Source organism: Acanthamoeba castellanii (assembly GCF_000313135.1).
Source record: "Acanthamoeba castellanii str. Neff unplaced genomic scaffold scf7180000084768, whole genome shotgun sequence".
Taxonomy (NCBI): Eukaryota; Discosea; order Longamoebia; family Acanthamoebidae; genus Acanthamoeba; species Acanthamoeba castellanii.
In genome coordinates, this window is record NW_004457618.1 from 48,905 (window position 1) to 61,796 (window position 12,892).

At 61.4% G+C, this 12,892-nt stretch overlaps 8 protein-coding genes across 8 annotated transcripts in view; 5 read left to right on the forward strand and 3 right to left on the reverse strand.

Moving 5' to 3' along the window:
- Positions 1-59: 59 nt before the first annotated feature.
- On the reverse strand, positions 60-542 carry ACA1_251280 (uncharacterized protein; the record flags this gene model as incomplete). The annotated part of the gene is made up of 2 exons (XM_004367456.1): positions 60-434; positions 510-542. The coding sequence occupies 2 exons, from the start codon at positions 540-542 to the stop codon at positions 60-62; spliced, it is 408 nt and encodes a 135-aa protein (XP_004367513.1).
- Positions 543-826: 284 nt separating this feature from the next.
- On the forward strand, positions 827-5,070 carry ACA1_251290 (uncharacterized protein; the record flags this gene model as incomplete). Its single annotated transcript, XM_004367457.1, is given in 9 exon segments — positions 827-927; positions 991-1,061; positions 1,136-1,812; positions 1,892-2,041; positions 2,133-2,230; positions 2,296-2,740; positions 2,810-3,010; positions 3,087-4,588; positions 4,599-5,070. 9 exon segments carry the CDS (start codon positions 827-829, stop codon positions 5,068-5,070), a joined length of 3,717 nt encoding a protein of 1,238 aa, XP_004367514.1.
- A 71-nt stretch (positions 5,071-5,141) lies between these two features.
- On the reverse strand, positions 5,142-6,346 carry ACA1_251300 (DnaJ domain containing protein; the record flags this gene model as incomplete). Its single annotated transcript, XM_004367458.1, has 4 exons — positions 5,142-5,617; positions 5,715-5,810; positions 5,880-5,998; positions 6,111-6,346. The coding sequence occupies 4 exons, from the start codon at positions 6,344-6,346 to the stop codon at positions 5,142-5,144; spliced, it is 927 nt and encodes a 308-aa protein (XP_004367515.1).
- A 213-nt stretch (positions 6,347-6,559) lies between these two features.
- Positions 6,560-7,441, forward strand: ACA1_251310 (LICD family protein; the record flags this gene model as incomplete). Its single annotated transcript, XM_004367459.1, has 2 exons — positions 6,560-6,659; positions 6,696-7,441. The coding sequence occupies 2 exons, from the start codon at positions 6,560-6,562 to the stop codon at positions 7,439-7,441; spliced, it is 846 nt and encodes a 281-aa protein (XP_004367516.1).
- A 129-nt stretch (positions 7,442-7,570) lies between these two features.
- On the forward strand, positions 7,571-8,002 carry ACA1_251320 (EF hand domain containing protein; the record flags this gene model as incomplete). The annotated part of the gene is made up of 1 exon (XM_004367460.1): positions 7,571-8,002. The coding sequence occupies one exon, from the start codon at positions 7,571-7,573 to the stop codon at positions 8,000-8,002; it is 432 nt and encodes a 143-aa protein (XP_004367517.1).
- A 226-nt stretch (positions 8,003-8,228) lies between these two features.
- ACA1_251330 (U11/U12 snRNP 48K, putative) lies at positions 8,229-9,667 on the forward strand (the record flags this gene model as incomplete). Its single annotated transcript, XM_004367461.1, has 6 exons — positions 8,229-8,315; positions 8,390-8,515; positions 8,594-8,778; positions 8,819-8,915; positions 8,992-9,174; positions 9,281-9,667. The coding sequence occupies 6 exons, from the start codon at positions 8,229-8,231 to the stop codon at positions 9,665-9,667; spliced, it is 1,065 nt and encodes a 354-aa protein (XP_004367518.1).
- Positions 9,668-9,904: 237 nt separating this feature from the next.
- On the forward strand, positions 9,905-12,125 carry ACA1_251340 (uncharacterized protein; the record flags this gene model as incomplete). The annotated part of the gene is made up of 10 exons (XM_004367462.1): positions 9,905-10,243; positions 10,377-10,516; positions 10,632-10,731; positions 10,769-10,806; positions 10,882-11,006; positions 11,151-11,404; positions 11,490-11,671; positions 11,732-11,856; positions 11,930-11,993; positions 12,071-12,125. The coding sequence occupies 10 exons, from the start codon at positions 9,905-9,907 to the stop codon at positions 12,123-12,125; spliced, it is 1,422 nt and encodes a 473-aa protein (XP_004367519.1).
- A 238-nt stretch (positions 12,126-12,363) lies between these two features.
- ACA1_251350 (eukaryotic phosphomannomutase) overlaps positions 12,364-12,892 on the reverse strand; it is a gene marked incomplete at both ends in the record, with an annotated part of 1,931 nt that continues 1,402 nt past the window's right edge. The window contains 3 exons of the mRNA XM_004367463.1: positions 12,364-12,468; positions 12,563-12,640; positions 12,723-12,830. Of these exons, the coding sequence (XP_004367520.1) occupies positions 12,364-12,468; positions 12,563-12,640; positions 12,723-12,830 (291 nt within the window). The remainder of the gene's footprint in view (positions 12,469-12,562; positions 12,641-12,722; positions 12,831-12,892) is intronic.

Consider the following 12,892-nt stretch of genomic DNA (forward strand, 5'->3'; position numbering starts at 1 on the left):
TCAATTACAATATATTTCTTTTAAATTAAATATATTAAATGGCGAAAGGGAACGCAAGATTAAATCGCAATCGCGAAAGAATTGAGAAAGAAATGGGCGGAGGGCTGCGTACTCGCTTTGAAGTGCTCGGCGGCACGCTCCTCGTAGGCGGCCTTGGCCTGGGCCAATTTGGTGGCCAGCTGCGCGATTTGCATGCTTGTGGCCGTCTTGAGCTCATCCTCAGTCAGCTTTCCCTTCCTTGCCTTCTTCTTCCTCAGGCGCTCCTGCTTGCGGTTCTCCAACTTCACCTCCCGCTCCGTGAGTGGTGGCAGAGTGGGCGCCTTCTCGTACCAGGCCCCGAACTGGATGTCTTCGATGCTCCTGGGTTGGAATTCGCTCGCGGCGTCGTCATCGCCTTCATCGCGATTCCGGCGCTTGCCGCGTCCCTTCTTCGGCTGCTGCTGTTCCTCCCCATCGAAGTCATCATCCCCTTCCTCCTCATACGAGATCGGCTCCGCCTTAGTCCTACCCCTAGCCGAAGTGAACGCGGGATGCTTCGGCATTGTCTGAGGCCAAGATTAATCCAAATCAATGATGGCAGATTATCGTTGCGCCGGCAAAACGCGCTTTCCTCCTTATTTCCCTGCTTATTTTTCCTTTCAATTTCTTCCCTTGCTTTCTTCTCTGGGCGCACGCTCGCAGACGGGTTTTGGGACAAAGGTGCGCCAGGTGTGCTTCCCGCCCACGCAACGCAACAGTTGAACACCACATCGATTGCTGCCCGGGTCCATTTTGGCGTGATTTTCGTGCATTGCGAGGGTGCGGCTCCTGGCAGAGCAGCGGGAGCATGGAGGCCGTACTCGACTTCCTGCTGATGCCCTTATTGGGCCTAGTTTCTGCCGCCTTATGCATCGGCATCCTCTTCTGCCTCAATCACATCGCGAATGGGTATTCACCTCCCCCCTTTAACAATCTCGCTTAATCTCTTGTTAATTCTCCCTGGCCCTACAGCGGGTTGCGGGGAAATGGTGGCTACGCTTTTGAGGGGCTGGTGAACGTGCCCTCTTCCACTCTGGACACAGGTACCGTGCCCTCTGCCCATCTATAATCCTGTGAGGTGATCTCACCACCGTTCTCGTCTCTGCCACACTCGAAGATGCGCCCCGGGCGGAGTTGATTCGACGGAGGAACATGCACAAGGCACAGCTGCAGCAGCAAGAGGACACGGGCTTGTTCACACCCCCGTTCGTCCCGCCTGCGCCGTACCATCCTCGCCGGCTCTCGATGATGCACATCATCAAGACGCCGCCTTCGCCCAGCGCCACCTTCCTCCCCGCCATCTCTCCCTCTTCGCCCGCGCCCTCTGCTCTCGCGCAGATCCAGCGCTGGCCGCTGGTGGCCATGCGCCGCGCGGAAGCCCGGGACTCAATGGAGTTCGTCACCACCACTTCGCCCAACATCCCGGTCCTCATGCAGGGCGGCGGCCGCAACGTGCATTCGCAGGCCCCAGGCCGAGTGCCGTCGCCTTCGTTCAATCCCGTGCGAGCTACGGCCCGCACTTTCAGCGAGGAGCCTTCCCTTCAAGCAATCCCACAGCCGTTACCGGCAAGCGAGGTGCCATCGCCCGGTGTTGTGGCCGACGACAACAACCCACCTGCTGCTGCACTCGATCAGCACCAGGCCGGTGCTCCACCTGCGCCTCCGCCGCCGGCTCCGGAAGCTCGTGTGGAGGTCTCTACCGAGAATGCATCCCTCGCCGAGCTCATCGCCGTGATGGCGAGGAGCAAGAAGCTGGTGATCGGTCCTGTCGGTAACAACGGAGAAACTCGAACGGTACCAGCTACCATGAGCGTTGATGACCATTTTTCTATCATTAATTGATTGCTCAATCCCGTTTATTTCTCGTGCGCAGCCATCGAGGATCCTGCTGAAGCGAGCGTCGGACCAGTCACCAATGACCAGAACGCCAACCACAGACCCGGGCTCTGCCAAGCGTCGCAGGGTTGAGGGAGCCGAAGGGGCAGAGAGTGAAACGGAGGACAGTCAGCCGCGTAAGCGCGTGGTACTTACATTACCTCCGCCCTCGACATTTGTTTTTGCTGCTCTCTGCCTCAACTCACCGTCACCTTCACCCCTCAAAACCAAACCAACAGCACACGCCGATGCCCAAGGACAAGGCAGTTCCGTCTTCGGCGCAAAGGAAGCGCAAGCCCGAATCCATTTCCTCCGCCACGCGCTCGCAAACCCCAAGGTACCCATGCCTCGAAACGCACAGGGCCAGCCGCCGCCTGCTTACTGACGGCCACGTCCCTACAGCAGCAGCAGCAGCAGCAAGAAGCCGGCATCACAGAAGTCCGAGCCGGAGGCCAAGAAGTCCCGAGGCGCGCAACAGAAGTCGAGCCCTCCGACGGCCGTGAGGGAGGACGGCGAGGCACCGCGCAGGAAGAAGAACATCTTAGAGCGCGTGTTGGCCGTCTATCCGCCATCCCTGCCTCCGCCTGCAGCCGCCACGCTCGTACGATACGAAGAGAGCACCATGCCCATGGACGCTCAGCAAACGTCCGCGAACGTGCTGATGATGGCGTCCACGCCCATGGTGCCGCCACTTCCCATGGGTCCGCCGCCGCCGGTTGTGGCGATGACCATGTCTTCGCCCGTGTCGCCGTCTCTGCTCCTCGAGCAACTGTCGCCTCGCGGCGGCGCCTCGGCGGATCGGCCGCTCAGCCCACGAGGACGAGCCCCTCTCGCCTCCAGCTCACAGGTTACTCTCCCATTCACAGCTACTCGTGCGCTTCTCTGCTGACGGCGTCCACACACACACACACAACAGGAGAGGAAGGACATGCTCAACGGCCGGAAGCGACGTACGGTGTCGTTCGACGAGCAGCAGCTGCTCCAGGTGGTCCAGCAGGAAGACGAGCGGAAGCGGAAGCTCATGCGCGAACTGGAGCAGGAGGAGCTGGCCGACAAGAAGGCCAACAAGCGGGTCGGCAAGCTGCTCCAAGCAGCCACCCCCAAGAAGAGGGTGCAGGTACGTCAAATAACACACACAGCACATAACACACTCCAGCGCATGGCTCATGCGCTATGTTGCTTGTTGAGCGCAGATCAACATGGAGGCGTCGGTGATTAAGTTCGACAGCTTTGCGCCGCCATCGGACTCGGCAGCGGCCAAGGGCAAACCGGAGGAGCAACAGAAGTCCGGCGACCTGGCGGGGAGCGGCATCACCAACGTCACGTTCGACTCATCATCGACCTCGCTCTTCGCTTCGACGAACTGGGAGTGGGACTCCCCGGCCTCGTCCAGCGACAAGAAGGAGCCCAAGCCCACGAAGCGGCGCGAGAAGCGGGGCCGGGCCGGCAGCGACTCGTCATCCCCGGGTTCGTCGACGCTCGTCTCCTCTGCGGATCTGCCCTCGGACATGCCGCTGCCCATCCTCTTCTCCTCCGACACTTCGTCTTCCTCGTCGTCGCGATCGACCGCGGCCTCGGCCGGCGGGTCGTCGGTCGCTTCGTTCTTCAGCGGGGACGCGGCGTCGCCGTTCGACTCGTTCCTGTCCTCGGCCTCGTCGGCCTCCTCGTCGGCTTCGGCCAACGATCCGTTCTTCTCGCCGACTCCCGCAGCGGCCGCCAGAGACAGCTCCGCGACGACCACATCGTCGGACGCCCTCGCCAGCCTCTTCGGCCCCGGCGCGATCACGAACACTTCGGCAGCGGTGGCCGCAGCGGCATCGCCCTCGAGGCGGAGGCGATCGACCAGCGCGTCCGAGTCCGACGCCTACTCGTTCCTCTCCCCTGCGTCGTCGGCATCGGCATCATCGTCGTCGGCGCCGTCGGTGTCCTTCAACCCCGGCTCGCTGTTTGGACCCTCGTCGACGACGCCCACCAGTGACTCAGCCAAGCCGGCCGACGCGGGCTTGGGATCGATCTTCGGCCCGCCGTTATCTTCGACCTCTTCGTCGTCGTCGTCATCGACATCGTCGTCGGCCTCGGCCCGCGGCGGGTTCAAGCCGCCGCTGTTCCGCGAGGCCTCGTCGGTGTCCATTTTCAACGACGTGCCCGGCAAGCGGACCCCGCTGACCAAGCCCAGCGCCGCCCGGGACCAGTCGCTCGACTCGCAGCGCGGCCAGCTGATGGCGTCGAGCGGCAGCGCCTTTGTAAATAGGTCGGCGTCGCCCTCGCCCTCGCGGCCCTCACCGTCCTCATCCTCCTCCTCCTCCTCCTCCTTCAATCCGGGCTCCCTCTTCGGTCCACCGTCGACTTCCTCCTCCGCGTCCGCCCCGGGCGACATCTTCTCCTTCTCCGTTGCACCGTCGTCGGGGTCTTCGTCGATCTTCGACCCCACGGCCTCCTCCACTTCTTTCGAGTTCCCGACCGAGTACCGATCCGGCACCGGCGGCGGCGCTGAGGACCAGACGCCCGGCGACGAAGACGAGGAGGACCAGTACGACGACGACCAGGAGGAGGAGGGCGAAGAAGAGTACGACGACGAGGAGGAGTTCCCGCAGCCGGAGGAAGAAGAGAGCCACAACATCGTGTGGTACCCGCCCGAGTCGACCGTGCCCCTCGAGGAGCGCGTCAAGAGCCGGCCCTTCAACCGGCAAGGAGGGTCTCAGCAGTACTCGGGCGGAGACGATGGTGGCGGTGGCGGTGGCGGCCGAGGCGGCAGACAACAGCAGCAGCAGCAGCAGCGAGGAGGGCGAGGCGGCGGCGGTCAGGGTCGGGGCCAGGGCCAGGGCAGCTGGAGGGGCGGAGGCAGAGGACAACCGAGAGGCGGCGCTTCCAGCAGAGGAGGCCCGCCTTCCAGCGGCGGAGGCGGACAGGCCAGAGGCGGCGGTAGCAGTGGTGGCGGTGGCGGCGGCAGAGAGCGCAGACCACGAACCGACGCACGAACCGAGCGCGGCGGAGGCGGCGGCGCGAGGGGTGGAAGCCGTGGCCGAGGCGGCGGTGGACAGTCGAGAGGCGGACGTGGAGGCGGTCGAGGACAGGGCGAGGGCGGCGGTGGTGGTCGAGGCAGAGCTACCACCTCTGAAGCCTGCCCTTGGTAGTGCCCCCTCTTCTACTTGTACCCTCGTCGCTACGCTTATTTAAACATCATACGAAAGAAACTAGCGAGCAAAACACACTTCTTCATGTTCATGACGTCAGCATGGTCATCACCATCAGTAGCGTCGAGAGTACTTGGCGGCCTTCTCCTGCTTCTCTTTCATCTCGCGCTCCCACTCTTCGAACTCGGCCGGAGTGAGCCCGAGCCGCTCGCGCATCACCTCGCGCATGTCGACCGGCGGCGGGGCGTGGCCCAGGAGCTTGTACCAGACGGCCCACCGCGCGAGGCAGAACAGGAGCCACCCGAGCGTGTAGGGCAGCATGACCAGTCGCACCACGACCAGGTCGCGCCACCCGGGCGGCCTGATGCCCATCAGCTTCACCTCGGGCTCCTCCTCGGGCTCGACAGCAACTGGCTGGGCCTCTTGCTTGGCGGCCTTCTTCCGCTTCTTCGCAGATGACGAGGCTGACGCCGCTGCGCTGGCGGCGCGCAGCTGGGCCTGGCGATGTCGGTAGGTCGGGGTCTGCTTCACCTTGGACAGGATCAGCTGGTACCTGTGCCGCCGATACGCGTAGTGCAGCGCAGTCACGGCTGTGTGTACGTGTGCGCCGGCACACATCGTGGTAGGGTTAGGCCATGAGTCAGCTGAGAGAGAGCCACACATCGTATATGCAGGCATGGCGCGTACTGGTGATGAGCCAGAAGATGACCCATCGGATGTCGTGCTCGGGCGCGCCGTAGCGATGAGCGTAGCGTCCGTAGTACTTCTCGTGCCACGGGATGCCTTGAGAAGAGTGTGTGTGTGTGAGAGAGAGAGAGAGATGAGGTCACGCATACCAAGCGTAGTGCGTACCCTTGGTGCGGAGGGTGTCGTAGTGCTCCTTCTTGGCCGGGTTGGAGAGGATGTCGTAGGCGAACACCACCTGCCGGAATCGCTCCGCCGCTTCTGCGCTCGGGTTCTTGTCCGGGTGCCTGCACCGCACGACACACGCCCCACCGCACCCGGTGAGCCAACAAGGCGCACGACTTGGACCCGCGGGCAATGGTGTAGTGGGTGGTGGGTGGGCAGAGGGGTGGGGCGTACCAGCGACGCGTGAGAGCGCGGAAGGCCTTCTTGAGCTCGGCGGGCTCGCTGGCTTGCTCGGGCGTGATTTCGAGGAAGGCGTAGTAATCTCGTCCGGCCACGACGTCCTCCACCAGCTGGTAGAAGTCCGACGACGAACCATACTCCTCCCGCGAAAAGGCACTTGCGCTCGGCGCCCACGCGGCCACGAGGGCCAGCAGCACGAGCGCCAGGCCACCGGCGGCTCTCATCTTCATGTGGGAGTCAGCCTCCTCCGCAAGAACAAAAAGAAAAGAGAGAAAAGCGGAGGAAAAGAAACAGCTCAAAAAAGAGCAAGTGACCTTTCCAAGGGGTCAGAGGCCCGCGGCCCAGTTGTGATTGGGCCAGATCTGACGGTGAGTTGTCGACTTTCGCTTCTGAGGCCGTTCCCATCAATTCTCTCCGCCAACAACAACACGCAACTGCTGGGCATGACCAGCTTCAGGAAAAGCGCACAAGGCCTCCACTACGCTGTTGCTGGTGATGTGGAGTCGATCGGCTGCTCGACCGCTGCTGCTGGTGGTGGTCGACGTAAGGCAGACTTACCGCTTAACTCCCTCCGCGCAGTCCTGACCAACAAGCTCCTTCGGCAAGGCCTCTGCGCTGCGCTGATCATGATGGGCCTCGTAGCCGGCTTCTATTGTCTATATTTGTCCTCGATCGACCGCCGGAGCACGCTGCTGGAGGTGATGCAGTGCACGCACGACGTGTTTGTAGAGCACGGCGTGACCTACTTCCTCGACTATGGCTCGCTCCTGGGCGCGGTCCGGCACAAGGGGTTCATACCCTGGGACGGCACCGACGACCTGGACGTCGGTGTGCTGGTCAGCGAGACGGAGAAGATATACGCGCTGGGGCCACAGATAGCGCGGCGCTGCGGCAACCACATGATCCACCGCTCCGACGTGGCGCTGCTTCCCGGCCTCACCGCCTTCGTCATCAAGCGCGGCGCGTTCCGCATCTTCTACAACCGCATCACTCCCATCTACATCGACCTGGCCGACTACGAACCTATCGAGTCGCCGCTGCCACGTACCCCTGCGACGGCTGCGGAAGTGGTGAACAACAACGAAGAAGAGGACGGAAGCGAAATTGTGGTTCTGACCGATCGCCACTACCCCGAACTCCACTTCCGCTTCCCGCTGGACAAGCTGCTACCCGTCCGGGAGTGCGAGTTCGAGGGCCGCACGTTCCACTGCCCACACGACGCTGACTTCGTGCTCACCCAGCAGTACGGCCCGGACTGGCGCACGCCCAAGAAGAACTTCGTCTCTGCTGACCACCAAAAAGAAATAAAAGAAATGCAAAATTGAAATACACAATACATGGTGGGATAAATCCGGACACGATAGGGGGTCATCAATTTAGCGACGAAGCAACGAAGCCAAACGAGAGATTAGAAGAGAGATCGAGAGGAAGATTGATAGATAGAAGAGATCATCATGTCTGAATCGTTGTCGCAGGAGCAGCAGCAGGAGCTGAAGGAGGTGTTCGACTACTTCGATAAGGAGAAGAAGGGGCAGCTCGCGCCCAAGGATGTCAGCTTGCTGTTTCGATCGCTGGGCGAGGACATGAGCGAGCAGCAGGCTTCGAATCTGTGCAGCGGCGGCGGCCTCTCCTTCTCTGCGTTCCTGGACAACAGGCAGCAGAAGTGGGCGGCCCAGCAGGCCGGCAACATCTTGCGCCACGCCTTCAGCATCCTCGATTGGTCGGGCCAGGGCTACGTCGACGCCAACGATCTGCGCCGGCTGCTCACCTCGCAGGGCGAGCGACTCACGCAGGGCGAGGTGGAGGACCTCATCCGCGATGCCGGTGGCGGACAGCAGGTCGACTACAACGCCTTCGTCGAGACCATGATCCGCAAGAACGTCTAAGCCCCCCCCTCCATCCAAAGCGAAGCGAAGGGAAGGGACAATTGAGTGCCTTCCCATCTCTTCCTATGCCTGTACTGCGGCGCACTTGCGCAGCTGTAAATTAATACATGCCTGTAATCATCTCCTTCTCCCGCGCTCACGACAAAAAGAAAAAAACGAAACAAAAATTGCTTTTTGTCCCTTTATTTATTTTTTCTTTTATATTCTATTTACTATTGCAACGAACATGATGGATGGCTGGCGGCAACATGAGGCGCGGTTTCGCCTTCTGCTGGCGGACTTGGGCTGGACGCGGCAGGATCTGTTCCCTTCGGTGGATATCCACGCCTGACCACGACGCTGACGATTACTGCTCATCCCCCCCTCCCTTCTTCTTCTCTTTTGCAGGTAAAGGAGAGCAGCAAAGAGCCTGAATTGGTGGCGTGCCCCTACAACCCCAGCCACCGAGTGCCGCCCAGCTCTCTACCCCGTCATGCCCGCAAGTGCTGCCTTCGCGTGACCGGCCTTCCCCCCGTACGCACTGACCCTTCCCCCCCCCTTGGGCGAGGGCGCCACCTCCGTTGCGGTGCGTCTTGACCACTTCTTCTTCAGCCGGAAGGGCCGGACGGGCCGTCGACGCTGTTCTACGAAGGCGCACCGGGAGTCGTGCGGCTAAGCGATGACGACGTCACGTACACCACTACGACCACCACCACCACCACAGCAACAGTACCGGCACAGGCCGATCTTGGGCCTACCGCTGGCGCCGGAGCAGCCACCAGGGGCAATGAGTTAAGGTATGTGCCCACCCTCCCCTTCGCCGCACGGCGAGTGTAGCCTCACCTGCCACACTACACTACATCAAAGGCTGAGGCGATACGACGAAGCCACCCAGGCGGCCAAGCTGATACGACAACAGCGGCCTGATTGCAAGGTAGGCCAGCGCCCACTGCAGCGCCAACACGCGCGCCGCTGTTATGCGTGAGCGCTCACGGCGGCGGTGGACGCAGGGACTCGACATCGACTTGTTTGCGGTGAGCCAGCCGGCCGCGGCGGCGGACGGCCAGCAGGATGCGTCGCCATCGGGCGCCAAGGCTCGCGCGCAGCTGTTGGCCGAGGAGAGGGACTATCGACGCCGCACGAAGAAGTACCGGGCCAGGAACGTGCACATCACCAAGCGCTCACCCATCCAGGTACGCGCGCCAACAATGGACCACGTAGTGATGGCTACACGCAGCCTATGTGGCCTCGAAGGAGACAACCTGATTGGTCGTGGTGTGTGTGCCGTTGTCCTGCAAGGTGGCTCGGGACTTCATCAACAATCGCATGGAGGAGCTGGTGGCCATCATCGAAGGCGCGCAACCCGCAACTGCAACAGCCGCGGCCCGCGGACCTCGACATCGCGACAGCGAAAGCCCAGCGCGCGCGACCCACCAAGAAGAAGACATGGGCAGTGACAGGACGGCCTCCCCGCCCCATCACCGGCGACCGAGGGAGATCATCGACGACCACCGAACCCCCAGGGACAGGAGGCGCGACCTGAACGACTGTGGCGGCGACAAAGACGAAGAAGAGGCAAGGCCGAGCAAGAGACAGCGAACGCCAGCGAGAGAAAGAGACAACGACAACAGCAGAGGCTGCACAGACCGGCACCACCGGCGCACGAGGCGAAGGGAGGACAGGTGACCAGGCACGAGTTTCACCCGCGGCATGAACTACGCCAATGGGCTCGAAGAAAAATATCCGCATAAATTAGGTCCGCCAATCGCAACTCTCGCGAGAGTTGATTTCCCGCTCCGCCACTGGCGCCAGCCCCTTAGCTAACGCTCCTGCCTCTAGGTGAAGCGTTACAGGTCCAGGCACCATGGAGCGTACAAGCGAAAGAACAGCAGAAGAGAGGAGTGGCCGGCGTTCAGTGTCGCGATGGTGGATGTATGGGACCGCAAGGCCGAGAGCGACGGCCAGAAGGCCACCACGACCCACAACTCTTCTTCACCAGCAACGACGGCCAACAACAATGAGAAAACTCACAGCCTCACCAAGGCCCAGCTTGCGGCGGCAGCGCCCTCACAACTGCTTCATGCCACCGCCGATGACAAAGCGCCGAGCTATGTGCACACGGCGGGCATAGTGCTCTCGCAGCTGCTGCTGTGGCACCGGGCGCTCCTGCACTTCCAGCCCAGCAGCGGCGCTCTGCCCATCCTCCTCTCTTCGCCCGCCTCCTCCTCCGGTGGCCACGCCCTCTTCGTTCGGGAAGAAGCCGTACGTCATTTTTTATTATTTTATTTTTTACAATTATAAAATAACCAAATATTACAATAATGTGTTCACAATGCCCCCGTTGGTGTGTGATGGTGCGTTATCTCTATAAAACTGGCCAATGGCATGAACGCAGGAAGAGCTGGCGGATCTCCTGTGGCAGATCGGGTGCGGGCTGTTCTTCGTGTGGAGCGGGTGGAAGGCCGCCCACGCCTTCTCCTCCCTCGCGCCCACCACCGCCCTGCGACTCGACGCGCGCAACCCCAAACAGCGCAGGTAACTCCCACCTACTGCTATCGCGGTGGTTGTTGATGGGCTGGTTCATGGGGTAATGATTCTGATTGCGCCTCTGCGTGTGTGTGTGTGTGCGTGCGTGCGTGCGTGTGCGTAGTTGGGTGGACCTGCTGTGGAAGCTGGTGTTCAAGCCCCTGCGCAGGAGGGTGACCCTCTTTCTGCCGGCGTACATGCTCACCGTCAGCCTCGTGCACCTGGTGGTCTCTTCGCTCTCCTCCTCCTCTGGCGCTGAAGGTTAACACTGTTCCCGCCACCCGCTTCGTCTTGATGTCGTTCTATCGAAGTTAACTCACATGGTGATGTGTGGTGGTAATGGTGACGGTGATGTGTTGTGGACACTGAATCAGACGTGGGCGCGCACTTCAATTATTTCCACATTCATGTCTGTTCGCATCTCCTCCTCTTCTTCCCCTATTCGCTCACCATGTGGGTTGTACACTGTCCTCTCTTCTATGCCATCACCCAAGCTCAGGTACGTCACACACACACACACACACACGCACGCACGCACACGCACGCACGCACACCACACACACGGCACACACGACACACGCACGCACAGGGGTAACCATCAAATGTCGGCACAGGAGCATGTATCATTCTCCTGGTCCTGCAGGCTTCTGGCTGGACTCACGCCAGCCGCCCTACTCTTCTCTCTGCCTCTCGTGGCCTCGTCCTGGCACCTGGCCCAATGCGTGCTGCTCGTCTACGGCCCGCTCCTCGTGTGCGTGGCTCTGCGCCCGGCGATCAGGTCGCCCCGCGCCAAGTCCATCACCTTGCTGCTGGCCGCGATGCTCATCTACGGCGGCCGCCTGGCTGTCGAGTCGACAGACCATGCAGGACTCAAGCTCGCGCACTCCAGTCTCGTGGGTACCTACCTGATGAAACGCACGACCCGCACGACGCGCATGACACGCACACGCACTCATTTTGTGTGTGTGTCATCGAGGAGCAGCATTCGTCGGCTCGCTGGTGGCGCGACACTACCCAGCGTTCGTGGCCAACTCGGCCCTGTACGTGCTGGGCTTCCTCTGGGTCCACTACGCTGACGCTCCCTCAGTGGGCCACCCGCCGCCGGCCGAGCCCAAGGGCGAGTCCCAATGGGTCCTCATCCTGTTTGGCACCCTCTCCTTCCTGGTACCTCGTCGCCACCACCCGTCTCCGTGTTCGTTCACCGCAACTCACTGCCTTGGGTAGGTCGCCGCGTCTCTGTTGTCGTCGTCATTTGAAGAGAGCGACGCATTCGTCAGACTCTGCCGCGACTACTTCGTTCTGCTCGTGGCGCTGCTCATCAAGTACTGCGGCGACCAACCTTTCGAAGGGTACGTGCTCCCCACCTCACCACACGCACGCGACGTCCAAGCTCACCACGCGGGCCTGGCGTGTCTGTGGCAGCCTCTCCGAGAGGCTCCTCCGCGACAGCAGCTTCCTGGTGTTCCTCCTTCATCCCGTGTGCGCCGTACGGTCCACCAAACCCTCAACTACATCTTTTCTGCTGGGGGGCAGCTCTCACTAGTAGCCACCTGGGGTGTGCAGAGCCTGGTGGCGGTGGCGCTCTCGGCCACGGCGACGTCGCTGCCGTTTCTGGTGACGCTGGCGCTGCTGGTGGGCGGCACGGTGGTGCTGTGCCACGGCTGCGTGTGGTCGGTCCTTCTCTTTGCGCCGCCGCCCGTGTGCGCCTTTCTCGTGCGCTTCAACAACCGATGCCTCAGCCGTATGCGCTGATCAGCTCCTTCACACACACACACGCGCGCGCAGAAACATGTAACATTGAATCGAGATGTATTGCCATCGGAGATGTATGTCTTTATGGGTCGCCGACGATGAAGCTATTGCATGAAGCGCTCCCTGACCTGGCGCATGGTGTCCTCGGGCGAAACGACGGTGTGGCCCACGACGTCGGGGTGCGAAAAGATCTCGTAGTCGTTGCCACCCTGTACACAACATCGTACACACAATGTAATTACATTGTTGTGAGTTTGCCAACCAACGTTGGTGGAAATCGAAAGCCAAGAAAGCAACGCGTACGGGCATGGTCTTGTCGCCGTAGAAGTAGATCTCGTCGTACTCCTGCAGGTACTTGAGGCAGTGGGTCTTGTCCCAGCCCTGTTCGAGCAGAGCGGCGGCAGGGGAGGAATGCGGTGAATGCGCTGACGTGGCCTAGAAAAGGTGGGCACAAGGAACGTACGGCGGGGAAGACGTCGAAGGAGATCTCACCGCCAATCGAGAACTTGAGGTTCCAGTCGGCGAATCGCTCCTGGAGCTGCTTCACCATCTTCTCCCTCACCTTGTGCTCCTGATGGTCGGTGATGCAACGCAACGCAACGCATACCATGTCAGCACAGAGACAGTCACACA